The 13,550-nt window shown below is 55.6% G+C and overlaps 1 protein-coding gene across 1 annotated transcript; it reads left to right on the forward strand.

Moving 5' to 3' along the window:
• Window positions 1-1,508: 1,508 nt before the first annotated feature.
• Window positions 1,509-7,092, forward strand: LOC147571630 (coronin-1A). Its single transcript, XM_086696170.1, has 11 exons — window positions 1,509-1,674; window positions 3,280-3,478; window positions 4,544-4,666; window positions 4,760-4,889; window positions 4,969-5,153; window positions 5,312-5,431; window positions 5,653-5,757; window positions 5,890-6,035; window positions 6,153-6,210; window positions 6,326-6,541; window positions 6,875-7,092. The coding sequence occupies exons 2-11, from the start codon at window positions 3,281-3,283 to the stop codon at window positions 6,977-6,979; spliced, it is 1,386 nt and encodes a 461-aa protein (XP_086552296.1). The 5' UTR covers window positions 1,509-1,674; window position 3,280; the 3' UTR covers window positions 6,980-7,092.
• The last annotated feature ends 6,458 nt before the right edge of the window (window positions 7,093-13,550 follow it).

Here is a 13,550-nt window from a genome sequence, read left to right on the forward strand (position 1 = left end):
CGTAAAAGGGAGGTGGTATCTGTGTTATAGGGATGAAACGATTTCCTCAGGATGGATGGATGGGTTTCCTATGCTAAGGATGTAACATATTTATAGTGTTGAGACAGCGCCCGGCACACAGTAGGCGCACAGTAAATGCTGGCTGTTATTCTCATCACTTCGGGTGGAGACGACCCGTTGCAGTCCCCGAGCATCCCCGTCCAGTCCGGTCCAGGCCGGTCCAGTGGCAGGCTCTCAGGTACAACACCACCCATAGGTTTCTACAATTTAATAATGTGTAGAACACTTTTACGAGTTTTGTCTCATTGGAGCCTTACACCTTTGTGAAGAGGGCAGGTCACACGGTCTTTGTCCCCCATTTGCAGACGGAGAAACTGAGGTTGTCAGAGGTCAGACCTCATGCCCGAGATCGTGCCGCCAGTCCGTGGTGGAGGTGGGATTTGACCCCGTCCCTTGAGGAATCACATCACTGGGCCTTTGCTCGGCTGCCCCTCAGCCCACAAGGCCTCCTCCAGTCATGCCTCTTGGCCCCCCTCCCACCTTCTCAGGCCCAGCCCGGTGCCCTGAAAATAGTAAAAATGATAAGAGCCCACACTTCTTAAGCACTTGTATCTCTCCGGACGAAGTGCATAAGGCTTTGCTTTCCCCATAACCTCTTGAGCTGGGTATGAGTCTTACAGAGGGGAGAAACTGGGGCTGAAGGAAGTGAAATAAGCCTGCCCGGGATCACTCAGCAGGGGCAGCCAGGAGCCCAACTCAGAGAGCAGTCTGACTCTGGGGAAGGCCTCTCGTACCCTCTGCAGCCTCCATGATCCCTTCTCTGAGTCCAAGGATGACAGTGGACTCCCCCTTCCTCTTGAGCAGAAAGTCGGGCTTCTTCCTCTGCTTAGCATCCTTGGAGCCGTCGTTCGTTCGCTCCCCTCCCTCCAACAGGCTGAGAGCTCTCTGCGGGGCAGGAACCTGACCCTCCCTGACTCATTCACCTCTGCAACCCCGGGCACGAAGAAGCCTCCGTGATGCCAGAGTATCTCATTCGTTCTCCGCGAGGCAGGCGGGGCGGAGGCGCTCCCGGATGAAGACACGAGATGTGAGAGGTGGTGACCCTCCCGAGGCCACCGTTTGTAAGTGCAGGAGCTTGGACGAGCCCCTCCCCCTCCATTCCTTGTCTGGCGGGGGCGGGGGTGGGGTGGGGGGGGGTTGCGGAAGGCAGCTCAGCCTTAGCTGGGGGTGGGCGGTGGGGGGGGCTGATGGGCGCTTCTACGAACGCCAGGGACAGGATGGTGAGTGGGCTGGGAGCGGACTGAGGGAGGGAAGAAGGAACGGGGTATTTTTGCATTTTGACATTACAGAAGCGCCCATGAGATTGTCAGCGACTGGCCGGCAGCATCTGTTTGGGTTCGGAATTGGCAGGCGAGGCCGAGCTGGGCGGAGGGAGGGAGGCCGCGGGCGGGGGGCGGTGCCTCCGCCCGGAGAAGGGCTATCCCCTTTAAGAGCTCCGCCCAAAGGGGCGCTGCCACCCCGAAGGAGGCGGGCAGCCGCCGCTTCTCATTCATTGTCTTGACAAGAGCATCCTCAGCGGGCAGTCTCTGGCTCCGCTGGCTCCTTCCTCCTCCTCCTCCTCCTCCTCCTCTCCCTCCTCCATTTGGGGGTGGGTCACTCATCTCTCAGCGGCAGGTAAGCCTGGGTCCCCGGGCAAGGGACTAGGCATCCCTGCCCCGGGCCACCTGTGGGGCCGGCGTCAGCTTGGCGGAAGCCGGCTGTGGGGGCGGCCGGGCTGTCGCGCGCCGCCCGGGGGTGGGAGAGAGCCCACCGTCCGCGCCGCCGTGGAGGGGACTGGCCCCGGGGGTGGGCGTGCGTGGGAGGGCCCATCCGCGTGTCCCAGGGCGCTGTGAGCAGGCCAGGGTGAGGGACCACCGCAGCCAAGATGGAGGTGGGGGAGCCGGGGGCCTGACGCTCCCCGGAACGGGCATCGGGGGTGGGGGTGGGGACAGGGTGGGGTGCGCCGAGCAGCTGCCCTGAGCCTGGAGACAGGAAGGGGTTGAGAGCAAAACAAGAAAAGACCAAGTTCCCCTTTCCGCGGTTTCTGGGCCTGGTACCTGCGGTGGGGGAGGAGGCAGGGTGGGGCGCCGGCTTCCTGTCCCCCAACCTCGGTTTTGGGGCTCCCCTCTCCCCAGGCCCAGGTCTCTCACCTGGGACTGATCCCCCTGTTTCCAGACTGCTCCTTCTCACAATGCTCCTCACCTGCTCTCTGGGCAGGTGGCCCTGGAGCCTCCTGGAACCTCCCAGGCCAGGCCAGGGTGGGGGGGGGAGGGGTGCCTGGGTGAGAAGGGGTGAAGCTGGGCGGGTGGAGTGGAGGCCTGGCAGGGCACCCTCTGAGCCGGCAGCGTGGCCCTGCGGCTCAGCAGGAAGGTGATGCAGGTGGGCGTCAGGATGGGGTCTGGAACCTGGGGAGCCAGAGGCAGTCCCCTTGGCTTTAATCGCTCTCCGCCCAGCCATGGTGGGGGAACCGTCTTCACTGGACCTCAGAGAAGTCAGCGCCGCCTCTCCCTGTGGATAGTTTCAGTGCAGGTGGAGACAGTATTTAAGGGCACCTGCTTAGGCAGACTCTAGAAGCAGAGGTGTGGGAAGGAGATAGTAGGACCCAAGCCATCTGCCTGTTTCTGGTGTCCAGAGACCTGTTGGGGAAGCTGTCTTGACCCCAAGGACCTGCCTCCCAGGCAGGCCCGCACGCTGCTTCCCTGTGTCTGCGGAGCCCGGTGCCAGCAGGCGATGGGGGGGCCAGCCCTGTCCCTGCCTTCAGGAAGCTCCCCATGTAGGTGTGAAGGATGTGAGGCCTGGCTGCTGTGACTGAGCGAACCCACCCTCCAGGCTGTCTACACTGAAGCCCCCAGAGTGTGGGAGTGAGGCTTCAGAGAGGAAGGGCTGTGTCCATCAGCGGTCGACAAATCGACCCTTGGTGCTACCCCACACCGGGCTCTGCCCTACAGGCTGAGGGTACAGACGTGAGGCCTGGGGTGGGTAGAGAAGGTTGGCCTTGCAGGTTAGCCGGGGGGGGGGGGTGGGGTGGGGGGTGGGGTGAGAAGGGGTGAGGAAGGCGAGTATGAGGGCAACAGGATGGCAGTTATGGTGGAGGGGGCAGGGAACCCAGGGAGATGAATTAGCTGAGACCTTAAAGGCCAGGCGGAGGGGTGTTCTGGGGGGCACAGAGGACACTCTAAGGTCAGAGTTGACCTGAAGCTCCCTTCAAAGCCCTCAAACCCCACGTTCCCCGCCCCCCAGGATGAGCCGGCAGGTGGTCCGCTCCAGCAAGTTCCGCCACGTGTTTGGACAGCCAGCCAAGGCCGACCAGTGCTATGAGGACGTGCGCGTCTCACAGACCACCTGGGACAGTGGCTTTTGTGCTGTCAACCCCAAGTTCGTTGCCCTGATCTGTGAGGCCAGCGGGGGAGGGGCCTTCCTGGTGCTGTCCCTGGGCAAGGTGAGCCCCTGGAGCAGCAGTATTCCACTTGAGGGGGCCTCTGGCCATCTAGTGGCCCCTTGGGGGTCCTGATGGCTGTCGCTAAGCCTCCCCGGGCTGCAGCGTTGTCATCTGTAAAACTGAGCTGGGCCACATGAGCCTTACGCCTCTCCAGCTCCTACATGTAGTGGTCGCATGGAAACTGGAGCTCAGATGACACCAGAAAGGTCACACGGCGAGTCCTGCAGACCCAGGGCCTGGTCTCCCAAGCCTGATGCCCCTGTGGAGCACAGAGAGGGCTCTGTGGGGAGAGGGGAGACCCAGCGGTGCTCTCAGGGTAGGGGTGGCTCTGGGCCTGGGCCTGCCTGAGCCCTGGCCCCCCCTGCTGCAGGCAGGGAGGGTGTAAGAGGCCCTCTCTCCTCCCCCAAACCTGCCTTTCCTCTGGTCCTGGTCACAGCCACCCCCATCCGCTCTGCTGACCCCCACCCCCAGCACACTCCTGTGCTCTTGGGGGGTGAGACAGGAAGGGGAGATCGGCCCTAAGATGTTACCTTAAAAGGGCCGATGGAAGCAGAGAGAAGAGGAAGTGGTTGTGGGGTGAGAGCTGGGTGCGCTCTTCACACAGGAAGCCCTGCCGAGGCAGCAGCCGTCCCCGGAAGCGGCCATTTCCAAACCTCTGCTCCTGCCTGGGGCCAATTATGACGGCCTTTCCTGGTCCCTGTCCTTTTGGAAGGACCCATCTCCATCCCCATCCCCATACTTCCTTGGGGAACCCTAATCTTAATGCAACCTCCCCTCCCTAGAGCCTTGGCCTGTCATCCCCTGGAAGCTTCACTCAGGGAAGGGGGCGGGGTCCAGCCCCAGGGTATAGGTGAGATGTCAGGACCTTGGCCAGGGTCTAACACTAAGGCAGGACCAGGGCCCGGTGTGGCATCCCCTTCCTGCACTACTTGTGGCCAGCCCTTCTGAGCTGCCCGGACGGGGACCCCACTGCCTTCCTCTGTGCCTCTCTGAAAGGGTCTGGGGAGGTTGGATCAGGTTTGGAGAGCAAAAACACCTCCCTCAGAATCCTGCTGTGCTCTCTAGACTGGACGTGTGGACAAGAACGCGCCCATGGTCTGCGGCCACACAGCCCCGGTGCTGGACATCGCCTGGTGCCCGCACAATGATAATGTCATTGCCAGTGGCTCTGAGGATTGCACAGTCATGGTGAGTGGTGGGGGGGGACACGGGGGCTGGGAGAGCTCCAGCACCAGATCTGATATTTGGAGCCCCCAAGTCTCACTTGCCCCCTCTCTGCAGGTGTGGGAGATCCCTGATGGGGGCCTGACGCTGCCCCTGAGGGAGCCTGTCGTCACCCTGGAGGGCCACACCAAGCGCGTGGGCATCGTGGCCTGGCACCCCACAGCCCAGAATGTGCTGCTCAGTGCAGGTGCCTGGGGGAAGAGGAGGGGCGGGCTGGTCACGTGACAGCGAGGCTCGTGGCTTCTGACAGTGGGGATATCACCCAGGTTGCGACAACGTGATCCTGGTGTGGGACGTGGGCACCGGGGCGGCTGTGCTGACACTCGGCTCGGACGTGCACCCGGACACAATCTACAGTGTGGACTGGAGCCGAGATGGCGCGCTCATTTGCACCTCCTGCCGCGACAAGCGCGTGCGCATCATTGAGCCCCGCAAAGGCACTGTTGTAGCTGTGAGTTGCCATGTATCGTGCCCCTTGACCCTAGGACATTTACCCTTGCACACACCACCAGCCGGGTCCCTAGATGCTGCCCTCCCTTGCTCTCACCTGGAGTCTGGTCATTAGGATGAGTGTGCGGGTACTGACTGACCACCTCCCTTTCCTTCCAGGAGAAGGACCGTCCCCATGAGGGGACCCGGCCTGTGCGGGCCGTGTTTGTATCTGATGGGAAGATCCTGACCACAGGCTTCAGCCGCATGAGTGAGCGGCAGGTGGCGCTGTGGGACACGGTGAGTGCCGGGTGGGGAGCGGCGATCAGGCAGGACTGGAGGCTTAGTCCCCGCCCTGCCACTTGCATGATCCCACACAGCCATGGGCCTCAGTTTACCCTCTGTGGGATGGAGGTTTCCGCTGGTTGTTCTGTGAGGGCCTTCCCCGAGTCCCTGCCCGGTGGGCTTCACAGGCCTGACTTGGACCAGCTCATTGTTCCCTGTCTCACCCATCTCTACAGAAGCACCTGGAGGAGCCACTGTCCCTGCAGGAACTGGACACGAGCAGTGGCGTCCTGCTGCCCTTCTTTGACCCCGACACCAACATAGTCTACCTCTGTGGCAAGGTGTCCCAGTCGGGCAGCGGCTTGTGGAGGGAGGAGGGGGGTCTGGGGTGGGGGTGGGGGTGGATCTTGGAGAGGACCAGGCAAGAGGGATCTGTCGGTGCTGATCTCGGGGTTTGCACGTGCCACCTGCAGGGTGACAGCTCCATCCGGTACTTCGAGATCACTTCCGAGGCCCCATATCTGCACTATCTCTCCATGTTCAGTTCCAAGGAGTCCCAGCGGGGCATGGGCTACATGCCCAAACGCGGCCTGGAGGTGAACAAGTGTGAGATTGCCAGGTGACTGACCCCTGCCCCTGCCCCGAGCGTGCTCCCTGGGCTGTGCTGACCCCGTGCCGACCTTGGATTCCAGCCGCCCCCATGCCGCAGGCGCTGCTCACCTTCTCGTTTCCACAGATTCTACAAGCTGCACGAGCGGAGGTGTGAGCCCATTGCCATGACAGTGCCTAGAAAGGTGATGCTCCCATGCCCCTTCCTGGGCTGCGGGCCAGGCACTGACCTCACACACTTGCTGGGTGGTGGTGGTGTGGCCCAAGCACTCGCTTACCCAGCCTTGGCCTTGCCCACAGTCGGACCTGTTCCAGGAGGACCTTTACCCACCCACCGCGGGGCCTGACGCTGCCCTCACGGCTGAGGAGTGGCTGAAGGGCCAGGATGCCGGGCCCCTCCTCATTTCCCTCAAGGATGGCTATGTGCCCCCAAAGAGCCGGGAGCTGAGGGTCAACCGGGGCCTGGACACCGGGCGCAGAAAGGCAGCACCAGAGGCCGGTGGTACCCCCAGCTTGGTGAGAAGTGGACGGGAACCTGGGAGGCAGGACGAGAAGACCTATAGGGCAGGGGCTGCTACTGATAGATGGAGTCATTGTCCCCGTGGAAGGTGGCTGGTGTTTGGGTCCCCTCACACTCACAACGTTGGGGATCCTTTGGGGGCCGGGACTGGGTGATCCTGAGGCCTCAGAAAACAGTTTTCAAGCTTATTGGCCTGCAGCTGTCTGGGCAGCAACCAGCTGAGAGACAGAAGGGCCAGGCCCTGGGGCTCTTGGTAGGGGGGTGGGGGGCTGCCAGGGTCAGGGGAGCCCGGGATGGAGCTGGGACTCACGCAACGATGGGTCCCCCAGGACGCCATACACCGGCTGGAGGAGGAAATGAAGAAGCTCCAGGCCACAGTGCAGGAGCTACAGAAGCGCTTGGAGAGTCTGGAGGAGACAGTCCAGGCCAAGTAGAGGACCCGAGGGCCTCAGCTGGGGCCACAGCATCACCTCCCTCCCTTCCAGTCGTACCCTTCTCCCCAGGCCACGATGGCAGATAAAAAATAAAATGGCTTTATTTTCTGGTACCTCTCAGACTCTGATGGCCACCTGAATGCTGGGTCTGCTGAAATGACCTGCCCTTGAGCTTCCCCCTCAGTTACCTTGTGAGATTGGCCCATAGCAGGAGCCGGGGAATGCCTCCAAATACCCTAGACCACAGGAACAGGCCTTGGTGGGTGGGAGCCCCCATGCTGATGTGGGCTGCGAGCCTACTCTTTTCCAGCTCCTTCGCAGAGCTGGCAAGGTCTGAGCCGCTCAAGGCCCTTGCCACGGTTACTCAGGATTTGTCTTTTCTAGTCAACCACAACAACACGCCACCTTACTGTCAGTATCAGTATGGCTGGTGGGGAACTGAAACTGACGTGACACTTACACAGCACTGACATGACATCTTTCAAACTGCAAGCTCGAGCGAGCAAAATCAGGGGATCTTTTGTGAGGAAAAAGCTTAGAACTCAACCCTGTTTTACAGGTGAGGAAACTGAGGCACAGAGCAGGAGAGAGGGGCTTGCTGAAGGCAGATCTGGAGGCATGAGCTGTCTCTCCTTCTGGTCCCCAGCCTTCCCTGCGGTGCTGCTGCCTCTCAACCCCTTTCTCCAGTTCCCAGCAGATCCTCCCCGGACAGAAGAGACCCGTTAGGCCCTATCAAGTGGGGGCTTACACGTGGGTTTCTGATGCCCACCTTAGTGGGCGACCTCAAGCTAGGGCACGGTTATTAGGGATGGCTGTCCTGGCCACAGCAGAGATTTCTTCATACCACACAGGGAGCCCAGCAAGGACCCAGCGCCTCATCCACAGTCCCCGCCCCTTCTTCAGCTACCTAGTTAGACAGGCAGCTGATAAGACATCCCTGTCCATCCATTTGGGTCTCAATCTCTTTGCAAGCCATGTGACCCTGGGCAAGTCACTTCCCTCCAGGCCTCAGCTGCTCTCTAAAGTGGGGAGGGTTGTTGGCAAGGCAGCTCTGTGAACGTAATGGGTGGATCCAATCAGGGGTGTGATAAAGAGAGAATCAGAAAATCTGGAACCTGGGCCCCTGAAAGTGACGTTCCTTCCCTGAGCCTCTCCTGCACAATGGGGATGATGCGCCCTGCTGGCAAAGTAGCTTGAGTACTCTGAGTCACTAGTGCCCCTCCTGGCCCGAGGGATCTGGAAAAGTTCGGGAAAGGATTATAGAAACCCAGAAGGGTTAACCGTCACCACCAGGACTTCTAGCTTTACCAGCCCATTCTCCCTCTGATAGGAAAGAGGCAGGTACGAGGAAGGATGGAGGTTACTTAGGGGCCAAGAAATTGGCCCTGAAAACACAGGGGAACAGAGTGACGGGAGGCTTGAAAACCGCAATCCTTCACTCCTGAAGGGCCCTGGTCCCATCTGGGTTACCTGCTACCCACCTGGGTCCTGGGGACCTCATCTGTGCCAGGCCTTACCAACCCTGGCACCTGTGTTTAAGATTGACACTAGGGGCACCACGTACCCCAATCTGATGGCTCAGATGGCTTTATTTTCCCTTAACTCTATCCCAGCTCCTGTCCACAGCTCCATTCCTGAAGGCCTCATGGTCTCTCCAGGAGCAGTTGTGGCCACATCAAGCCCTGGGCTAACGGGGTCACTGGACTTTCTCCAGTGGGCCAGAAAGCACCAACGTTCCAGGTGTTGGGGAGACCGTGCTGTGGTACCACATGCTGTGAGGCTACCAAGGGCTGGGTAACCTGCAGGGGGGTGTGGAATCCTCCATCCACCTCTGACACCGGGGTGATGTTGAGGAGCGGGGGAGGTCTGTTATGTTGGCCAGTGTCCTAAAACTCTGGGTACTTTTTCATCTGTGCGCCTTGAAAACTGGCAGAGGGCAGGAGCCCCCAGCAATGGCCGATGAATAGTAGCAGTATTTCTAGGGCTCTACCAAGAGTTACAGAGAAGGTTTGTGTGGCCTGCCCTGGAAGAGACTTCATTTTATAGGTGGGGGCACAGAGGCCTATGGATCTACTTAAGAAAGCAACAGAGCTCACAAGAAAGGAAACAAACTGAAAGTCTGTTTAGGTACAAAGTCTGTTGCCCTTAAGACTTTGCTTCCTGCCTTCCATTTATAACCAAGAATAAAACTACCAAGAAGTAGAAACAAAAAGAAAAAAAGAGACTAAAAGAAAGAACAATAAAATTAACAATAAGAGGTAGAGCAGTATCTTAGGCTAGTATGCAGTATGTAGTTCAAATTTCAAACTTAAAAATTGACGCTAAGAGTATCGGATTGATTTTTGCAATTGCATTTAAGTACGTTGTATGTATGTGTATGTGTGCATACGTTACATATGTGTTTAATGTACGTATAAATGTGTGTGTACATATACACACACACATGCACACGTAAACACACACACATACACACACACACTGATATCATTTAAGCCACTGAAGTGTCGGGGGAGGGATCCAAATCCAGGTGGGTAAATAGGTTTGAAAAGCAATAGAATGAAATTTTCTTTTTTTTTTTTAATTTTTTTAATGTTTATTTATTTTTGAGACAGAGACAGACAGAGCACGAACAGGGGAGGGTAGGAGAGAGAGGGCGACACAGAATCTGAAACAGACTTCAGGCTCTGAGCTGTCAGCACAGAGCCCGACGTGGGGCTCGAACTCACAGACCGTGAGATCATGACCTGAGCGGAAGTCGGCCGCTTAACCGACTGAGCCACCCAGGCACCCCTAGAATGAAATTTTCTATAGGGTTCTGCAGCTTGAGGGACCGACCTTCACCTCAGTCTGTAAAGCAGTGCCTCCCACGGGGGGTCACTATGAGGGTTGTAGGCGTTCCGTTCCTATTGGTCAAGCATTTGGAATGATGCCTGGCATTGTAGTCAGCTCTCAGGAGTGTTGACAGAAGTAAAATGAACCTGGCCTTGAGCCTCACTGGCTGGGAGAGCGTGGAGGGCCCCTGCCCTTTCCTTCAGGTGAAGAAATCCCTGGCGGAGAGCGTGTCACCCCCTTCCTGTTGCAGGTGGTACTCATGCCTATATGGCAGAGTCAGTAAATGCTCTCGAGTGAGTAGGCGGTTGGCCCAGATCAGTGTTTCCCACGGAAGGAATGTGAAATGACTAGGTGGCACACAGATGTTTGAAATTTTAATAGTTAGGTATTTATTATAGCGTGTTAGAAGAAAATCCCAGGTAGCACGTCAGACCCAAGTACTAAAAAAAAGCGAGTTGATTTAAAGAAATGTTACACTGAACAGGTGGTATGTGAATGTCATGAAAATTTCAAAAGCAATAGGGATTGACCGAAGACTGCGAAATAGGTCTTCCCAAATCTGAGATTTTTGATGCTTTGGGTCTTAAACAAAGTCAGGATACACAAAGAGAGGGGCTATTTTCTGGGTTGGGGCAACAGAGGACTGTGGTGGGGACAGACAGACAGACAGACAGCAGCACTAGGTGCACAGCCTCAGTGTAGAGGCGACCACTGTTCACCTTTTGGTGCCTACTCTGGGAAGTCTCGATATGTATACTGTACATGTATGTATATTCACGTGTACGTGAATGTACGCATTCATCTAACAGAATTGGGAACATTCTGTACATAGAATTTTGTAGCTTGCTTTGTTCACCTGATAGCGTAACCCCAGGTTCAGTGTTCTTACCGAAACCTTTTTGTGTTCATTCTTGAGTATTTCCTTAGGGTAAAATCCTAGAAGTGGAATTGCTTGGTCATCGCGTAAATATAACTCTTCAGCTTTGAGTACCAGCAGCCGAAGTGCCTCGTGGCATGGCAGGGACAGTTTACAGTTCTGGCGGCTCAGGTGCCCTCTTTCTCATCCTCACCAAAGCCGGGTTCTATTAAACGGTTTTGTTGCTGATTTGATAGCAGATATACTGCTTGCTGTTTCTGCTTTCATTTTGCATTTTTTGGTTTCTTTATTTTGCATATTCAGTGATCACTTGGCTCTTTGGTGAACTGCCCATTTTTGGCCTTTCTTTTGGGATATTAGGAATTTTTTCCTTACTGATTTATAAGTTCTTTATGTTTTAAGGATGTTATTATGTGATGTCACAGGTACTTTTCATCGCTTAATATTTGCCTCTTATGTTTGCTTATGATATCGAAGCTTACTGTTGCTCATGTGGTGAAGGCAATACTGTATTTGATCCATGCTGTGACACACGTTCTCACGTCTTTGCCATCAGCTGTGATTTATTCTCGATGTGTCCCGCGGTCACTGCCAAGTCGTGTTAGAGTTGTCATTACCTGTGCAAGTGGATGTGGTCATTGTTGCTTGCGGCATGGCCGGAGGACTACACCGTCAGCTCTTGGGTGCTTCTGTCCACGTGCCTTTTAAGGGCCATTTGCAGAAGGAGCACAAATCCTGATGCTGTTGGAGAACCATCCATTGATACCTCCTGATGAGATCGAGAAAGGCTCAGTAACAAAACCTGCACCGGAGGGTCGGTAGCGTGGAAGGAGATCTTGCAGAGGATGATGGTGATCTCTTGGGGATGCAGCCTTGCCAATGCCCTTGGCGGCCCGAAGGTCAATATCGTGTGGAAACTCACAGATACCCCAAAAGGGAAGACTTAGCCCTCTTACTGCATTCATCCATTCCCTTTCAATCCGTTTAAATAAGCACAAAAGGGCTTTTGCAGGAGCGTCTGGCGGCTCAGTCAGCAGAGCATGCAACTCTGGATGTGGTTGTGAGTTCAAGCCCCACGTTGCACACAGAGCCTACTTTAAAACTAATTAAACAAACAAGTAAACGGGCTTTTTCCAACAAGCACAAAATTAAAATTGTAAGCAATAAGAAAAACATTAAGCTAACTAGCTGGCAGGGTTTCTTCTTTCTTTTTTCAGTCTTATAATTGATAATGTCTTAGATGAAATATGGCATATAGTTCATGGAGAAAAAGTTTAAAACATAGAGATAAATTAAAACACACACACACACACACACACACACACAGACACACACACCAGAAATCGCCAGTTCCCTAGTCCTTGTCTGTAGATACGCACATACACGTGTTCACGGGCACGTTGGCTACATAGGTTCTCGGCCTACCATTTTTCCCTTCACGGTGTCTTGAACATCTTGGCATGTCTGATCCTTCTCGTTCATGTCTGAGATGACCGGTTAGTGTTTCCTTGTGTGGATCCACCATGTTCAGCTGGGCTCCCAGGGGTGACAGAATTCTAAGCTCTGAAGCAGGTTGCCCATCTCCCTTTGGCACTCCCCATCAGCAGTGCCCGCTAGTTCTTTGACCCTTACTCTTCTTAGCAGTGCTCTGTAAATCTTCTCATGTTAGCCGCTCTGAAGGGCAGATCAGTGACATCCCCCCTTTTCCTCCCACAAACCACTGGCAGTCTTCTAGATCTGGAGACCAGAAGGAGACGCATGTTGGAAACATTAGAAAGTGGGAGTCATAAGGACTTGTGACCAGATACGTTTGTGTTCTGTCCCCACCTGTTACGTTTGTGCACCTCGCCGTGGTTTGGGGCCGCTGCACGTGGCTGCAGAGGTCTCTCCCTGGCTCCCACCACCCGCCTCTCTAGTTTCTCCTGATTCTCCGCTGTTCTCCAGCCTCCCTACCGACTTTCTGTTACTGGAACATTCCAAGGCGGTTCCTGTCCAGAGCATTTCTGTCTGCTCTTCCTCCTGTCTAGAACCCCTTTTGCACAGCTTTCTCCAGTTGTGTAAGGACCCAACTCAGCCCATTCCCTTTTCAGAGAGGCTTTCCCTCTCACGTTCTCTAACGTAGGTCCATCTGTCCTCCGTGCTGTTGTCCTTCATCTGTCACAAGCCCTTCCTTATCTTCGTGTCTGGTTCACTACTGTATCCCCAATGGCTGGCACTTAGCAGACCCTCACCAAAGATGGCTTGATGGAATCAATAGTATTAACTAGACGGAGAATACGGTTGAGAGGAGGGGAAACTGCTCCTTGTCATCCAGAGGAGGGCGGTAGTAAGTCCAACGCGGAGCTTGTGGAGGGGGGCAACTCGATCAGCTTTTCAGCAGGTAGGGCTGCTGGGCATTGGAGTGAGTGCCTTCTTTGTGGTGCATAGTCAGGCAGTGGCTTGGTGTTGTTGAAGGATTCTGGCATCGGATGTCAGGGTTGACCAGGTCAGTTCCAAGGCCGCCTCCAACCCTTAGGTCCATGTTTGATGTTCGCATCACTAGTCTGTGGTTCTTGGACTGCAGATACGGCCTTTACCACTAGATGGCACTAGGTGATTCCTTTGAGGCCGGTGCCCCTCAAACCCGCCAACAGTGAGAACACCATCTTCTCTCTTTTTTTACTTATTGAAGTATAGTCGACATACAATGTCACATTAATTTCAGGCGTGCAACATAGTGATTTGACAAATCTACATATTACTCAGCACTCACCACAGTTACGTGTCCTCACATCTGTCACCGTACTGTTATAAGAGTAGTATTGACTGGATTCCCTATATTCCACTTTTCATCTTTGTGCGTTACTTATATGACTGGAAGTT

The sequence above is a fragment of the Puma concolor genome, unplaced genomic scaffold (genome assembly GCF_028749965.1).
Source record: "Puma concolor isolate L17-30 unplaced genomic scaffold, mPumCon1.1.hap2 unalloc_scaffold_130, whole genome shotgun sequence".
In the NCBI taxonomy this organism is placed as follows: Eukaryota; Metazoa; Chordata; class Mammalia; order Carnivora; family Felidae; genus Puma; species Puma concolor.

Bases quoted from the DNA above. Each gene is read 5' to 3' on its own strand.
- LOC147571630 (XM_086696170.1), top strand. From the start codon at position 3,281: ATGAGCCGGCAGGTGGTCCGCTCCAGCAAGTTCCGCCACGTGTTTGGA. The intron at 6,036-6,152 runs GTGACTGACCCC...TCGTTTCCACAG, and splicing joins AACAAGTGTGAGATTGCCAG to ATTCTACAAGCTGCACGAGC. The intron at 6,542-6,874 runs GTGAGAAGTGGA...TGGGTCCCCCAG, and splicing joins CCGGTGGTACCCCCAGCTTG to GACGCCATACACCGGCTGGA.